The sequence below is a fragment of the Leptosomus discolor genome, chromosome 7 (genome assembly GCF_034619465.1).
Source record: "Leptosomus discolor isolate bLepDis1 chromosome 7, bLepDis1.hap2, whole genome shotgun sequence".
Lineage (NCBI taxonomy): Eukaryota > Metazoa > Chordata > Aves > Leptosomiformes > Leptosomidae > Leptosomus > Leptosomus discolor.
In genome coordinates, this window is record NC_141397.1 from 50,176,521 (window position 1) to 50,193,247 (window position 16,727).

Here is a 16,727-nt window from a genome sequence, read left to right on the forward strand (position 1 = left end):
TCAGTGGAGTTAAGCTTTAACAGCTGTCTTATTTTCAACAGCTATAAAAAGATATCTTCACTTTTCTTGGTCACTAAAGAATATCAGCTGTTCTTATCTAAGCCATAATTCAAATACATTTAAATAATTAAGTTTTGTCTTGATCCATAAGCACATTCTCACAGAATGAAGCAAAAACTATGAGGGACCTTGTAAGCCACGACCCAGCATTAATACCTGCATCACTGTATTCACATATTCTGTGCCTTAGTTGCTTTAAATAACAACAGTTATTTAAGTATATCTTCTACATTACAAGCTATCAAGAAAAACAGTTTAAAAAACTTAACATTGTTTTAAACACAAAAACAATTTATCCTAGGTTCTTCAGGAAGCAATGTTCATTAAATCACTATCCCTAATTGTTACAGAACAGATCATCCAACAGTGGTACACCAATTACAATCTTAGCAGTGCTCCGTCCAGACCAGTTGCATGAAAGCAATGACCTCTTTGTATCTACCAAAAGGCTTACCTTGGATTCATGGCTGACAGACGTTTGGAATCTAGGGAAAGGCACACCCCAAGGAAAGCGTATAGATTAAATTGCCTTTACTAGATACCAGAAAACACAGCAATCTGCTACAGAAATTTTATTAGGCCTTCTACTAGTGGTACTAGCTACTTCAATAAGCTAAATACATCTGTACTTTGGAAAAGGCAATTACTTGGACAACTACATTATTCTGAGCAATCTAGCAACTATTTTTCTGGCTCCTCTCATCTAGTTTTCCAAATTGCAAAAATTCAGTTCTGATCCTAAACATCAAAAAGCTGTTGCATCACAGACCAAAATAACATTTGCATGGAAATAGTTACTGTATGCCAATTTATTATCAGTCAGTTCCACAAATTTTGAGAAAACTACTTATACACACCTGTTCTACTATATTATCAGTGAAGATCTTTGAGTAGTTGGGATTTATATAGGTTTCCTTCCAGTCCTAAAAACATGATTTTAAAACATTAAAACAGAAGACATTAATTTGTAAGTGACAAAAAAAGAATTTTTATTTTATTCATTTGCTCTACTGAAAGCACTGGAAACACTCAAACAATTTCTTATACTCAAAAACAAACTAATTCTCATCATATCAAAAATCATGAAACCTGTTACATCAGGGCCACATCTCCAAATCCTTACCCTGGTCATCATTTGGCTTGCTGATATGACATACTGTCATTTGGTTAAATGGGTGGTAAAGAACATCTTTTAGTACACAACCAGTATTTAGTGCATAACAAAACATTCTCCATGTAGAGTCTTTAAATTCCAAGCCCTTTATAATGCACACGCTTCACAAGTTTTTCAAATAAAGTAACTGTTTCATCAATAGTTACATGCATACCACAGGATTTTCAAATATCTGCCAGAGGTCATTGTTGTAGTGGGAGGTATTGTAATTGGCTGTCGAAATAAGTCTTCCAAACTCATGTCTGTTCGTAATGTACATGAAAACACCCTATACCAAGTAGAGAAAATGTCATTAGCAAACTGTCCATCTTAGCAAAAATTATCTTTTAAAAAAGTGTTTATGCCTGCACTTCCACAAAATATATCACACACTTACACATACATACTATACATATGCTGTTTCTTTAGCATCTTTAATTTTCAAATGGTTGATTCCAATCACCAACTAGTGTTCATAACGTCTTGTCTACAAGCATCTGGTTGAATTGATTTTCTAAGCACATTAAACCAAAACATACGTTGTTTGTAACATACACCGACATACAAGTATAGAAAGGAAAAAAACAGAGAAGTGATTGGTTGTTCTGTTTTCCAGAAAATCTAAGCAAACACACGAAGCACCTGTTCTCAAACTGAAAATACTCATACAAGAAAACCAAAATCTAGGGTTTAGTTTCTGATTAAAATCTGAAAGAAAGAATAAGCTAACAATAAAAGGGCTAATGGAAGTCAGAACAAGTATTTCAGAGTATTCGCTACATGATCCTTCTGGTGAATAGGCCTGAAATAAAAAGATATTGGCAAACACAGCGTATAAGAGTATCCAGATCAGGGTACAAAAATGGCTGAGCACTTTGAAGTATACTCACTTAAGCAAACATTGCAAAGAGTGTGCAAGATATCAGGTGTGGTAAGATACAGCTTTATTATCAAGCTACTAACAGAAGATATTAACAAAACTCTCTTAAATTAGAAACAGTAGCAGAAAATAGTCTTTTTAAAAAAGAAACTTAGGTTCTGTGGGTTTTTTTAGTTTCCTGTTTTTCAGACTAAAACTTCATTTTGGAAGTGTTTGTGACTTTTGGATTTGCAGCAGATAAAGACTTTACTGTTTGGATACTTTGGTACTTCTATGTTTTTGTCTGAAAAAAGAGTTAAACTGTTAGAAAGATAATGATCATGTTAAACACAAGCCCAGTTTTGGGCACTCGCCAAATCACAAAATAGCTGCAGCAGAGAAAATAAGGAGGGTCTGGGTCAAGAAAAACAGCTTAAAGTGACAACAATTTTGCAACTGCCCTATGTGGTCACTAAGGAAGCCTAGCAGACCTGCTAGTGAGCTTTAGTCCTTCCTAGGACTGCTAAAGCAATTTTAGCTACGGAAGCACAGCTTCAGCACACCTTGACCTCAGAGGCACTGAGAAACCTCCCTGAGGAAATGAGGAGCCTCTCTAAGGTGCTTTGAACTAGTCATGAAGAACTTGTCACTGGCAAAAACTTGAACCTTAGAAGGCTGAAGAGAAAGCTAGAGCAGTATTTCGTTAGAGTAAGTGGACAGAGGAGAAGTATCTTCCTGTGGTAGAATAATACTGCATGTAACAACTAATGAATAAAAAAAATAAAGCAACACCTTTGGGGGTCTGAGCATATGGAATGTTTCCGAAGAAGGGGAGTCTTTTTCCCTTTGTAAAGTCTAAAATGAAGGAGAATCATCACATCAGTTTTCCGATACATAACCTCTTTCTCTTTTTCCAACTACTATTAAGTTTCCACAGTTATGTTAGGGAAGTAGCAGCCTTTGATCAAAAGCTGATATGCCTTTACAGACAACATGCATCTCCAAGCAAAGCTCATAATACACATGTCAAAGCTGTTTCCACCAGCCCCTTCTTATCTGCTGCAATACAAAACCAAGCATGTACCAGACCATCTCACAGCACAGACTGAGGAAGAGGAAAAGAGAAAGCAATTCTCTGATGAGCCAGTCATATTAGTTTAACGAGCGCACGGGTAGCACAGGTTTGCAATAACTGATGCTGAGAAGGTTGGAATACAACAGAATTGGATGGGGATGTTCTGAAGAATCAGTACAACGAAGATCATGCCTTGTTATGAGGGAATAAAAAAAAAATTAATACTTGCCAACTTTTCTTGTTCAATTCAGCAAAATTATTTTTCAATGCTACAGTGTCTGGAAATAGGTCTGGTTTAGGTCTTATTTGTTTCTGTGCTGAAACTAATGTAAGTATCAGTAGAAATGTGGATTTACATATTCATAATTTTAAAGTACAAATAAGTTTTCTCTCATTACTTACAGCTTAATGCAAGTAACAGATTTCTGATACAGTTTAATCTATCTAGAAAAATTAATGAGTAATTCATTCTCCCTAAGAAGATTCCTACGTTTTCATAAATCACTTAGGCTTTTTGTATCAATGCTGCCCATCATTAGTTTAAATATGTATCAACTTAAATATAAAATTGCAAAATAGTCCAACTTAGGCTGCTAGAAGTTTTGCACGTATAAAAACGTGCATAATAGTGACAGTCTAAATGCATTGGTAAGTTTGAAGTCATACACAGCAGAGAAGTTGACCCCTCTTTCATCTGCTGAGATTGTGCCAACAAGGAAGGTATTTTAATCTCAACAGGAATTTTCAGTGAATTTAAATAAAAACCATCATGCAGTCAGTGCACCAGTGCACTGGCCATGCAAAAATCTCCGTTCTCAACAATTTACAGAAATATAGCTAAAGTGTCCTATGTCACAAAAATTGGCCAGTACTTTGAATTAGAAGTAAAAATATAATATCCAAGATCAATTAAGTGAAGCAGACAAGTGTAGCAGGACACAAAGATGTCTGTGTACATTGAAAAGCAAGCTGTTATAGATAGACCTTACCATTTCTCTGGCATTCCTGCAGAGAGCCATATCAGGATCCAACTTATCACGCATAAAGTAGTTCTTCTCTTTCATCTCTGATCTAAGAGTTTGACCCTTAATTAAGTATATATTAGCCATATAAGGAATATTCCATACTCCTCTAAAAAAAAAAAAAAAGGTAAATAGTTTAAAGCCATGAAAACTACTTTGTTGCTTATTCTATCAAATCAGCGTGTCTATATTTGCTGACAAGACTAAGCAAGTTTCAAGGAAATGAAGCTGAAACGTTCCCAAGACATCTGAAAAACTACAGCTGGACATTGTGGATCTCTCAAGCATAGCACGGGCAGTAATTCAACTTTCATCAAGCATTGTTATAAAAAATAGAAAGGTCAAATTCTCTAAAGAGTTTTAACTATAAATGTACTTCATGTTTCCATAGTTAAAGGCAATTAGTCAAGCTCTTATTATTCTACACTACCAGACAGAGAAAGTAATTCTAAGACAGATTTTTGAGCTTAAAAACTTCACTGAATCTTCACACAGCTGGTCTGACCGCCTCACACAAATACCCAGGAACCACAGCAGGGCATGTATTTATGTGAGTTGGGCCAATAGCAACAAAAAAGCATTGCTGTCACAATGCCTGCTCTGCAGATTTCCTCCCTCCCAACGTCACGAACACATCTTTCAGTGCCACTGAAAATGAGCCAGCCCTATTCAAGCAATCAATCTGGTTTAGATTTTTTTTTCTTCTTCCAGGGAAATGAAAATCATCACCGCATGGGAAAGTCAAGCTTAGAACAACTTACATCATGTTCATTTGTGAAGAACAAACCCAAAAGGCTATATGACAAAAGTATTTCTCAAGAACTCCTTAGTATCTATCTTACATAATATACAGGAAGAAACACGTGAAGAAATTACAGCTGTTCAGCTGATTAAATATTTGCCCCAAAGAGACGAAGAAGTCATTTGATGAATGCAATAATAATTTATTTTGATCAAGGTTCCTGGGGTACAGAGTTTCAGGTTTTCTATTTGTTGGTCTTGCTGTTTTCTGTATTATGCACTGCTAGAGTAACCAGACACAATCAGACAGGTACTATTAATGGCTATGGCCATTACTAATACCAGCTGATCATGTTAAACACTTTGCTTCTTTATTCAAGCTGTGAATGGGAAAAAAACAAATGGGATAACAAACGCATTCCTATGAAACAGAAAAAGCTGAACAATGTAACTAATCTAAGCTCTTCAGGAATAATACCATACTGCATGAAAACGCAAGAACATGTTGCTAATAACCACACCAGGTACCTTGACTTTAAAAACTAGCTTACAATTACTTACACTCTGTTCCCTTGGACAATATCAACATAATCTTCTGATCGAGCATAATAGCCATCTGGGCTCAAAGCACCCCAGAAATTGGACCAAAGCTTCCCATGACGAGTTACAAGTGGAGCAATTATCTTTCTGTGAAGTGACATATTGGATAAGAAAATGTGAACTGTTATACATAGACTATATAACAAAATACACCAGCTTTACTCAGATTGCAGTATAGTGTAGTTAGAACACAAACTACTGTCAAATTTTGGAAGAGCTTAAGCTGGAAGAAACAGCATCCAAGCACCCGCTGCACAGAAACGTCAGTGTAAGAGAAGCAAAGGTTCCTATAAATCGAAGATGCCTTCATTTTCAGTCAAGCAAAAAAATACTGCCCATAGCATAATGACAAAAAGCCTCACGAAGTCAGACATGGAAAAAAAAAAATAAAAACACAGTGAGTCTTGGTTTACTCAAAATTTAATGGACTCAAAGAGGAAATCTAAGTTGACCAGAATAAAAAGAATAAATGGCACTTTGTTTCAGAGGGTGCCTACTGGTAGATATATTTTGCAAAGCTGCTCTTTCTTCCACCTAGCGTACCTGGCTTTTATCCTCTTTCTACAACAGTAAATATTATGACAAATACAATGGAAAGGACTGGCAGCAAGATCTTTATTTAAGCTCCAACCCTTCTCACTAGTAGGCCAAAGCAGACATTGAGAATTTATCTTTCTGTGATACACCTGAGATTCCCAGATGTGTTATGAACAGGCAAACACTACCTACGGACCTAACAGAGCAATTTACAAATTGGCAGGAGTGGAATGCACAGCATTCATAGCAGGCCTAGTTTGCTGAAAGTTGCTGCTGCTGAAGTTACAGCTTTGTACAACTTAAGAGATCACACTAATACAAGGAGAAACTGGTCACTACAGCTGCTTCAGCTCCAATACCTTCCCACTATTTTATTACATCTATAATTTTAAAAGAAAGTAATAATACTGCAATATTTAACATTTTGTGTGTGACCAACTTTGAAATCATGAGGCAATGAAATCTTAATTTCATAAAACCTGCTTACACCATGCCATTCTCTTCACAAGAGCTCTGAAGCATTTGAAATTCACATCAGGAATTGCTGTTTGACAGGAACAAAATGCTTTGTGAACTGTTGGCCTCCAAGCCCATTATGAACTATGGCAATCAAATACCACGGGTAAACAGAGGATCTAACTCTGCAAGAACAGATGGGATCATCTTTTCACTGGATGGGCCCCAGAGAATCCTTTCAAGCTAGAAGAAATTCTATAAAATCAAGAGTTATACTACACCTGTTCTGTTCTATCAGTATTCTTAGAGTTTTCGGGTTTGTCAGCACGACATCTGCATCTATGCTGAAGTAATATTCACATGCTTTATCCTGACGACAAAGGTCCCTAAAAAGACAAAAGAATGGTTAACTTGCACATGTCCAGAGAAGGTTCACAAACAACAAAACAAAACCCTCAAAGCCCAAACCACAACAGTGCTCTACTCATAGATTGCAGTAAAAGCCCTCTGCACTGTAGTATTGTAAAAGAAAGGTGTCTTTAGATTACAGTAGTGCGATAAGTGAAAAGAAGATTTAAAAACATAGATGCCTTACATTTTTCTTTTAATAAGCTAAGTTATCTCTAACCTTTACCAAGTTCAGCAAGAGTATGTGCTGTCCTAATGGAAAATGGGGGCAGGGGGGAACAAGACACTAATTTGTATACCTGGACATCAGTACACTTTATAGTGAAGTATGAGCTTATTAAGTAAGCTTCTCTAGTAAGTGACTGCATGTGGCTGTAACACTGTCTTTGGGCACAGATGCTACTCTTATGATCTGCTGATCTGAATAGCAATTGAAACCTTACGGGGAGTGCAAGACAAAAAGTATAAAGAAATATGTATTTAAAGACCTTTTGTTAGTCTTTTTGTGACCTACAAAAATAACATAGTTGGTAAAGAGAAATAGAAAAGAACTGCACAGCAGGTGAATGGAAATAAGAAAAAGGATTTTAATTTGTCCCATGCACTATCTCTATCAGTTGATCTCAGAAGAATAAATTATTTGCATAGATTCCCATACCTTCAAGAGAAAGCTTCCACTAAGCAGAAGACACATTCTACCAAAAAGACTAAAGTAAGCTACACAGACTATATTTGTACATTTCTGTCAGGGTACACTTGCCAGGCCAAGATCCAGTACAGCAAATTCAGCTTTCCTACGCCAACAGAATAGTAGGAGATTCCCCTAAAGTATATTTGATCTACTAGAAAGTGGAACAATTTCCTCAAGTCACACTACAGCAGTAGCTTTCTATCATGCAGGTGATATTACCAATTTTGACTATTTTCCCCACTATTATCAGCAGAACTTGCATTATTTCCATCTTAACAGCTTGAAATATTAAAATTATTTTACTTTCTTGCTTTAAAATGTCTATAAACACTATTTTCATTTAAGTTCCACTTGATTTGATTGTTTGTGACTGTTTCTGCAACAGAAGAGATCTTTGTCACTTCAGAAAATCTGATGAATGGTGGATGTGACAGGCTACATATAAGTCAAGGCAACTGCTGGCATGGCTTCCCGCCTGCTCCTCCTCTGTTCCCCTCCACTACCTAGCACAGCACTTCAACCAGCATTTAGTCTACCTCCCATAAGGTTTATTACTTATCAACACCTTTTGGGGTTTTTTTGTTCAAACTTTCTTCTGCTCAAACAACTTTAGAGGTAGACTTTGTTGGAATTACAGTAGAAGATAAAGCTTTTATTTTTCCCATAAATCTAAGCAATCCTTTCTCTTCAAACTCAACCACTAAAGATGTAGTAACAATTTGAGCCAAATTTTTAAAGATACCAAAACATCAGAAATAGTCTTCCCACTACTGCTGAAGTCACCATGCTTAGACACACACCTTAGTTTAAGTCTTTGGTCAGTCTCTGGTTTTGCCTTAACTGACATATCCTTCACTGGCAGTCTTTTATCTTATGTATACATATTTTTTATGACAGCAATTCCTTTATCAGCACTTTCTCACATAATTGCCCGAATTGAAACCAGTAGGTTTTATTTTGGCCGTAACACCGCAGCAATTAAGCCTTTATGGCATTTTCCACTACTAGCCTATGCTGTTCAAAACTTTACAGCTACTGAACGGAATTCACACGTAGCTTTATGATTAACATAATTACAATTATTAATAGTAACCTGACTTTATATTGCACTTGACATTAGATGTTAAATTTCTTCCAAAAACATTCAGCTCCTTTATCCTCATTCTATTAATGAGGAAACTAAACCTGAGAGACCAAACTCAATGTTAGTCCAAGGTTCCAGTCACAACATTGGCCACTACCTCCCCAAAAGCAGCTAAACATTTTGCTGCTAACAAAAATACGAACAGAATTAACGTTTTTACTTATGAAAAAGTGAAAAAACCAAATGGAACAGATTTATATTTAGTTGTAGGCAAACATGACTGGAAAATTGATTACATAAGGGCAAAAGTTGAAGGACCATATGTTTTGAAATTTCCTCTCCACCAAATCCAGAACCAGAGAATTCTATTAAAACTGGGCCAATGTGTTTAGTGTCGAAAAACCTTCTGTTCTTCATTAACATAGTAGTACAAAACACACAATACTAAATCTAAAGTTTTGGTCTAAGTCACACTCAGTCATTCAATAATCTATTAAGAACTTTTTGAAAGCACTACTGCCTTAAATAGTCTGGAAATTCAGCTGTAGTACAAATCACCTATAATATGAAACCTCTAACTTCAGCCTCTGTAACCAAGAATATTAAATATGTTTATTTATATTAAATATATATTTGTTATATGTGTGTGTACACACATATAAAAAGGCCAAAAAATCAAAGCTACTATTCTGACCATACTTTGGCTCACTTCCTACCTCCCCATTTCTTTCTATATAGCACTGAAGACTGGATCACCAAATGGCAAAACTTCACGTGTAAAGCATAATTTCCAGAGACAATTCACAGTGTCAAACGTGAAGTGTAAGTTTTGCCTTTGCACTTTAAGGTCACTAACAAAAATCTCCACAAAACACTTCAAGTTTCAGATATACAGAAAAAAGGAGTTGAAAAAGCTTCTGTTAAAATTAATAAAGCAAGCCTACTCTTAAGAAATTCCTGCATCTTTTCTTTAGGCTTTCAATGTTGCCAAGTAGCTTTCCCGAGGAAACAGAAGTAACCCTGGATATTCTCATGCTTTAAAGTACTACCTTTTTACTGTATGCTAGCCTCCTCAGACGTAGAAATCCCAGTTTATGTGTGAAACTATTTATTATGTATATCCAATTCACAGCAAGGAACAAGTGGAAAGTGCTTTCTAGCAATACTCATATGTATAGTAATATACTTCCCGATCCAAATCCAATGGCTAAACCCTTTAATCTATTTGCTTTAACTCCACCTGCTCATACACTAAGACCACGTGTTAAAGAGAAAGCTGTATTTCTGTACATAACTCAAAGGCATTTCAGTGTATGACTAAAAAAATTAGTAGAAAGACAAGATTTTTTGTTGGAAGAGCATAGTGAAGCTCAGCAGATCAGTTTAAAGTATTTTGCAGTCAGAACGATGATTAACTTTGCTTACAAACAGTGAGCCCATTTGGAACAGTGACCTCATCTGAAAAGGAAAAGTGTCACTGCTGCTCTTTTCATCATACTTTCCACTGAGATATTCCAGACAGCTAGCAGTTTATAGCAGTAAGACATATGGTCTACCCAATTTCTTTACTATTGAGTCATCTATTTTTTGATACATAGTTTGAATTTGCAATTAAGCAATTCATCATTTTTATACCACTCACAGATGGGAAATACAATTCCAAATGTGGATTGTGAGCCCAAAGGGAGAGCACTTACACCATTCAAGAGACCTCTGAAAGAAAAGGTGTCCCAGATACAAGTCTGCAACACTCACTGAAAGACTAGGTGACATTGCTTGCCATTCAGGGTTACATTTTGCATCTCTCTAGATAGCCACAATAGTACAAAGAAACTCTTACCAACCATCACTAAAAAAACCCCAAACACTAAAAACCACAAAACATATGGCACTAATGTTTAGTTTTGCATCTCAGGCTTAAGTATGGTTACCACAGTTAACACACCTGAAAGCTACTGAAATCAGATACGGATGGCAAAGTTGTCTTTCTTCAGCAACACCCTAAGTTCAAAATGTTCCTCTTCCCTCTGAGGCCGAAAGCCAAAACTGTTGAAGTGTTCAAAAGCAGCTCTTGAAAATCCAAGTCTCCAAGAGAAATCACTTCACATCTGGGAGACACAGATTTATTCCCTGCTCTTCCTTCATGCACAGCCATGATTCTTGTCCTACTGGAAGGACTGAAAGGGAGTCCTCCTGTGTCCATGTCATCATTTATCAATAGCAATAGGAGCTCAAAGACAATGACATAATATCCTCTTTCAAGAAACGCATACAAGACCTCAAATTCAGCTCAAAATTCTTACAGTGAGGTCAATGAACTCCAACTAATTCTGATCTCTCTACTATTCTTATTGAAACTTTTGAAAGCTTCAATGTAAACTTTCATTAAAACATGCACATTTCCAGAAAAAAGTTGAGATAAATTACATTTTTTAAAAAGTTCAGGAAAAATCCTAGCTAGTTCTGTTACTCATATTTTTGAGGGAGGAAAAAAAAAACCCAACCCCTCAAAAAAGAAACCCTAAAGTCTATAAGTACTGAGGGGAAAAAAGAAAAGATTATGGGAAATAACCATTTTATAAGTGAAACCTCAGACAAGTGAATGAGATACATTCCTGTATTTCCCCACTTTCTGTTATTTCTTGAATATATTTCATATTGTTATTTTACATTTTATGTCCTAACAAATTCTGTAACAGTTGGCTGAAATCTCATTTCCAAACAAGGCAAAACCAAAAATGAGTTTTTTCTTTAAGAAAAGAAGAACCAACTGTAAGAACACAAATATATTCCTTGTAGACAAAAGACTAAAGAGACATGGAAATGCTGTTCTGGGGTTTTAAGTGATATACGTGCAGAGAAAATACTCAGACAACATGCAGCTAAATTTTCCTTCTCTTTATTCTACTTTCTTTTCCTCCCTTTTTATTCTGTTTCAGTCCACAATAAGGAAAGCTGTGCACTCCTGTTTGCTAATACTGTTCAACTGTACTAAGTTCTTGCTGACTGCACAAATTTGGTCTTTTCCAACACCTATCCAACTTTCACAAGTGCAGGAGAGGACTTGCCATGTCAAGAAGCAGCAAAAAGAGTAAATGCTTGAATTATTCTTTATTACGCGAATGAGAAAAGTAGACAGAGGTTTGCTGTATGGCTATGGGTGAAATTAAAAATGTTATTTTCCCACATTTATATTGACATAAGAGAGTCTCATTTACTGAGAACCTCATTGTGATTTATCTCTTTTTACTGAGCCAACAAGGGTGGCAGAGGACGGGGGGAGGTAAGGAGAAAATTGACCCAACTGCATCATATATTCAAAAGTATTCTGCTGAAAACAAACCAGACCATAACTTCTCTTTCTCTCTCACCTATTAATAGAAGCTTGTTTTGCTGCTTCAGATAAATAGACTTTTTGTGTGAAATGTGCAAGTAAGGAGACCAAAAATCTACTGGAAATTAAGAGAGATACTAAAACGAGCTAATTTGGAAAGAGACAGAAAGCAAGTGTTTGAAGCAGATGGAACAAAACTATCAGTCAATAATGCAAAAAGATGCAGGACAAAATTAATCAGAAGACTGATTATATCCATCTCTGCAAATCAAACCATTAAACAGGTTTGAAGAATCAATCAAGTTATTCCTATTGGAGTACTAGTGAGAAACAAATGAGGTTATTATGTTGGAAGCCAGCTGAAGAGTTAAAAGCAAGTAATTTTTTTATAGTAACTGCCTTTGCCATGAACATTCCACACTTTCAAGTTAGATTTTCTTTAAGGAAAAGTAAGATGCAGTTGTTCCAGAGAAGCTGGTGATGTTCATAAGGGCAGCCAAGCAGACCAGGAATACAGAAGAAGCAGCAGACAAACTGAAACTGCTTCAGTCAAACTGAGAGGAGCCATCAAATTATATCTACATTTTTCACATGAAAGATCCTACTACTAACACTCATACTTTCTGAATGAGTCAGTATTTTGGCATGGTCTCATTCTACATGCATTATACTTCACGTTTTCTCCATATGCTATGTATCTCTTTAGGACAGAATCTTTATTAAACAGGCCTTTCAAAGCAGGAGCAACATGGGTCAAATTATATCCAGACAATGGATAACACATCAGTGTTGTGTATCTAGTGGTACACATCACAAGCATCATTATCTCCCTGCCTTACATTACGGAGTTTGAAATTACTTTGTGCAAATATACATTTAAACTACTATTTTTTACCCAGAGATCAGGCAAAGACCATACATCATACCAAAACGTCTGTCACATTATAAGTCAGTAGGTTCTATTGAAAGACGACAGGTTTAAAGATCTTTGGGTGAGACCTAGTAACAGTGTAGAAATTGATTACACTAAAGATTTTGCCTTATGGTGTCTATGTAACAGCAAAGGAAAAGGCAACTCCAGAAATTCCACCTCAGTTACATGTAACATACACTGCTTCAAAAAGTTTGTAACCATTGTATATTTGCTTTAGCAACTATTGGAAATAAAGTATGATTTATAAACATGTGAATGGCTGCTCACACTAACACTGGACATTTGTAGTGTTTCCTAGAAAGGCTATGGGAGAGGCTTGGACCTCAGCCAAACATCAGTTTCTTCAGCACAATAAAATCCCTTTCAAACAAGTTTCCAAGAATGCCATGGAGACTCAGGAGTAGACCATCATTCTTTCAGTTGATGCCATGAACAGCCTATGCTATGCTCTTAACCTCTGAATACAGAAGAAAAGAACCTTTTGAAATTAATTTCTTTGCTCTGACACTCATGGAAGATTTGGAAAAAAAGAGAGTGGAAGAATTATGTGAGAGTGAAGCCTGCTCAAGGGCCACAGCAAGGTGTCGGTGAGATCCCGGACTGTAAAACTTCATAATCTGACCGATGGTCATACTGGGAGAGCCACAAGCAGCTCTGTGGTACTAGCCAGTGCTGCAGTCACTAAAGAGACTCCTTGACAGGCAGGTCTGACACTGGATACATACTCCAAAGTTCAGATTTATGCCTGGCAAGCGCCAGGTTTAAAAGTTAAAGATTTGGATTCCCTAGTAAGAACAAAAGGAAAATGAAATAAAGCAAGACCAAAGATAAGATAGAGTGAGTTGCCTTTGCAAGTACTTTTTTTTTTTTTTCTCCTGAAAGCAGAAACTTCTGCTAAAGCACTTCTAAAGGATGTGACTGTCTCTTTGAACCATAGGAAGAAATATATTACATCACCTGTATGCCCAGGTCAAGCTTTTACATTTAAGTAAAAAAAGGGTTATGTCATCTAAAAAAAAAAAAAAAGGGGGGGACTAAGACAACAGAAGTGCAATTGTTAAAGGCATATCAATGGTAGAGGTACTTCTATTCTGTGATATTACTCTTAGGTAAGTTAGCTTGAAAAGGTTTTGGATAAAACCAAACAAATACATTTTCAGAACATGCACTGCAATCAGATTTTCTATTTACATTTCACCTGCTTCCACTTTTTTTTTTTCTTAAATTACTGCTACACAGAGTTTTCTGCACAAACTTTAATAAAAAGTTTGTTGTATTGTACCAGCTTTTTTATTTCAATAGCATTCTTTTTTAAAAAAATATTTAAACTTCACAGTTTGCACTCATCATGTTTTGACATATACCCATGTTTGAGATAACTATAACAAAAATAATCCAACACCTTTTATTTCTTTGTGGTCTACTATTATCTATGCCTTCATTAGAAGACAAGATGACAGACTACTGAAGTAGTCCAAACCAGAGAGATGTTTTCACAATAACCAACAGCTTTTTGTATTAAAAACTATAAAATACTCAACAGTTCATATCTTAGATCCAGATTTTGTTCTGCCATAAAAGCTCCCACTTTTATATCTTAAGAGATAAAGTTGTTAGTGTTCAAGATGCAAAATAACATATATAAGATGGAAAAATGTTAGTTTATGCATCATTATAACAGATTTATAAATTAGAATTTACATTCCCATGTTCCGGGCTTCTGCTTGACTCAGATTTTCTTCAGGTCCAACAATTTTTATATTTCTGATAATGTTCTTGGCTTTTTCCCAGAATTTCTTGATGTGCTTTTCATGGTAAACCTCCTGTAATCATGTTAACATTGTTTACAGTGAATGAAAAGTACAAGCTGCTGTGAAATCATAAACTTAGTGTCCAAGAACACATTGTATTCTATCCTAAACAAACAGATGGCAAACAGTATTTGAAGATATTCCAGTACATCTGTCATCAAAATTAAGATCTTCTGTCCAAAATTTTAGCAAAAGAATACAACACATCAGCAACATAAATCAAAGCTGTACCTCCAGACCAATGATGCAAGATTCACAGTCTGTTTCTGCAATAATTTTTTCAGGATATTTTACAATCTTCAAAATCCATCCCACAACCTCAATGGCACACAAGACTTTTTTATGCCACTCCACTCGGAGAGAGGGAGCTGCCACCTGTACCCAGGTGGACAGTCACAGTCATTGTTTCTTTAAAATGTAGTTACAGTGATTGTTTAATTTCTAGTTACCTTACTTCTAATTTAAGATATCTCAGCCGCATGCAATGCTTCCAACCCATGTCCTTGTCTGTAGCTTTTGCATATTATAGCTGACATTATAATTATTAAAATATTAGGTAGGCCTTCCCCCCATGATAAAAAGAGCTATTCATTCTTTTATATTAATTTCAAATATCACATGACTTCTGCCTAAAGCAATGAAACCTAGCATGCCTAGTGCATATCACATTTATACCTTTAACATCCCTTTACAAAAGCTCACAAGACTTTAAAGACAAGCTCTGCTTCTATTCCTCAGGCTTTTGTGCTAGGATATCAACAGTAATGCAGGCCCAGTGAAAAAACAGCATATTTTCCTCCCATTTGTCTTCCACCCCATTTTTTTCCCAAAGCCTTACACAGATCTGTCATGTCACTCGTGAAAACAGCAATACTGAAGTCACTGGTGAAATGAAATACCACGAACACTAGACCATTAGCTAATTAGCAAAAAGCATTCCAAAAATATTCAAAAAAAGCAACTAAGCAACTCACCTGTACTGTCATTCAAAATATACAAGGACACACCAGCCTTTCCCATGGCACCCAGCAGAAGCACCAAGAGAAACATAAATGCACTGGGGTATCAACAAGATGAAAAGCAAATCCAATGACAACTATTGGATTATAGTTATTAATTAGATGCTATAACTTTTAGTCAGTCCTGACGTGCTCAGGCAGTTGTCCTAGATGATTATTGTAGGTCACTTTAAACTGGAACTACTCTATTCTTATCGTACTCTCTCGCTTTAAGACAACCAGTACTTCCCTCAGAAGCATACACTTTAAAATACAATCTTTTTCATGAGTAAAAGAGAAAGAATGTAAGCATTTTCTTTAAATAGACTTTAGTAAGCACTGCTACAATTTCATTTAATTTGTTTATTTTTTCCACTTCTGCATACTAAATTCTAAATGATTACCTCTTCCTATGCAGTTTAACTGTGTACATATATAGAATCTGTATACTCCCTCACACACTTTCATTCATATGACAATTTCCAAAATTGAAGCTTTGCACAACAGTAACATCATACTTACATTATTATGAATGAAGAAACCAAGTGCCTCCTTTGGGTAGTCCAAAGTCAATAGTCTGTCTAAAAATTTAGGTAGGAAAGGAGTGGGTTGTTCAATGAAAACACCAATTTTTACTCTTGGATATTCCTAAAAAAAATATGATATTTTGACACAACCAGTAAGACTTGCCTTCTTTCTAAGATTAGTTATACTAAAAAGCAACTCATGTCACGTTGTAGTAACTTAGGACACACAGTTCTGAAACAACTAAAACCAACTAGCTCAAAAGCACCCCTATTTTCACTAAATAAGCAAAGATGGATTTTATATTGCTAGAAAATTCCTTGCATTCCAATAACAGAAACTGGAAGAAGAAAATAATGTATTAAGGTTTTTAAAATTCTTACTTAAAATATTAAAACAGTAAAAAAAGTATTTAAGGAAATACAGCTAGAACTGCACG

At 35.8% G+C, this 16,727-nt stretch overlaps 1 protein-coding gene across 1 annotated transcript in view; it reads right to left on the minus strand.

The window, feature by feature from the left end:
- PLOD2 (procollagen-lysine,2-oxoglutarate 5-dioxygenase 2) overlaps positions 1–16,727 on the minus strand; it is a 56,661-nt gene that overhangs the window by 3,970 nt on the left and 35,964 nt on the right. The window contains exons 9-16 of the mRNA XM_086468591.1: positions 16,286–16,411; positions 14,656–14,777; positions 6,785–6,889; positions 5,472–5,597; positions 4,137–4,278; positions 2,865–2,927; positions 1,389–1,502; positions 918–983 (exon numbers count right to left, since the gene is read on the minus strand). Coding sequence (XP_086324717.1) covers positions 918–983; positions 1,389–1,502; positions 2,865–2,927; positions 4,137–4,278; positions 5,472–5,597; positions 6,785–6,889; positions 14,656–14,777; positions 16,286–16,411 — 864 coding nt within the window. The remainder of the gene's footprint in view (positions 1–917; positions 984–1,388; positions 1,503–2,864; positions 2,928–4,136; positions 4,279–5,471; positions 5,598–6,784; positions 6,890–14,655; positions 14,778–16,285; positions 16,412–16,727) is intronic.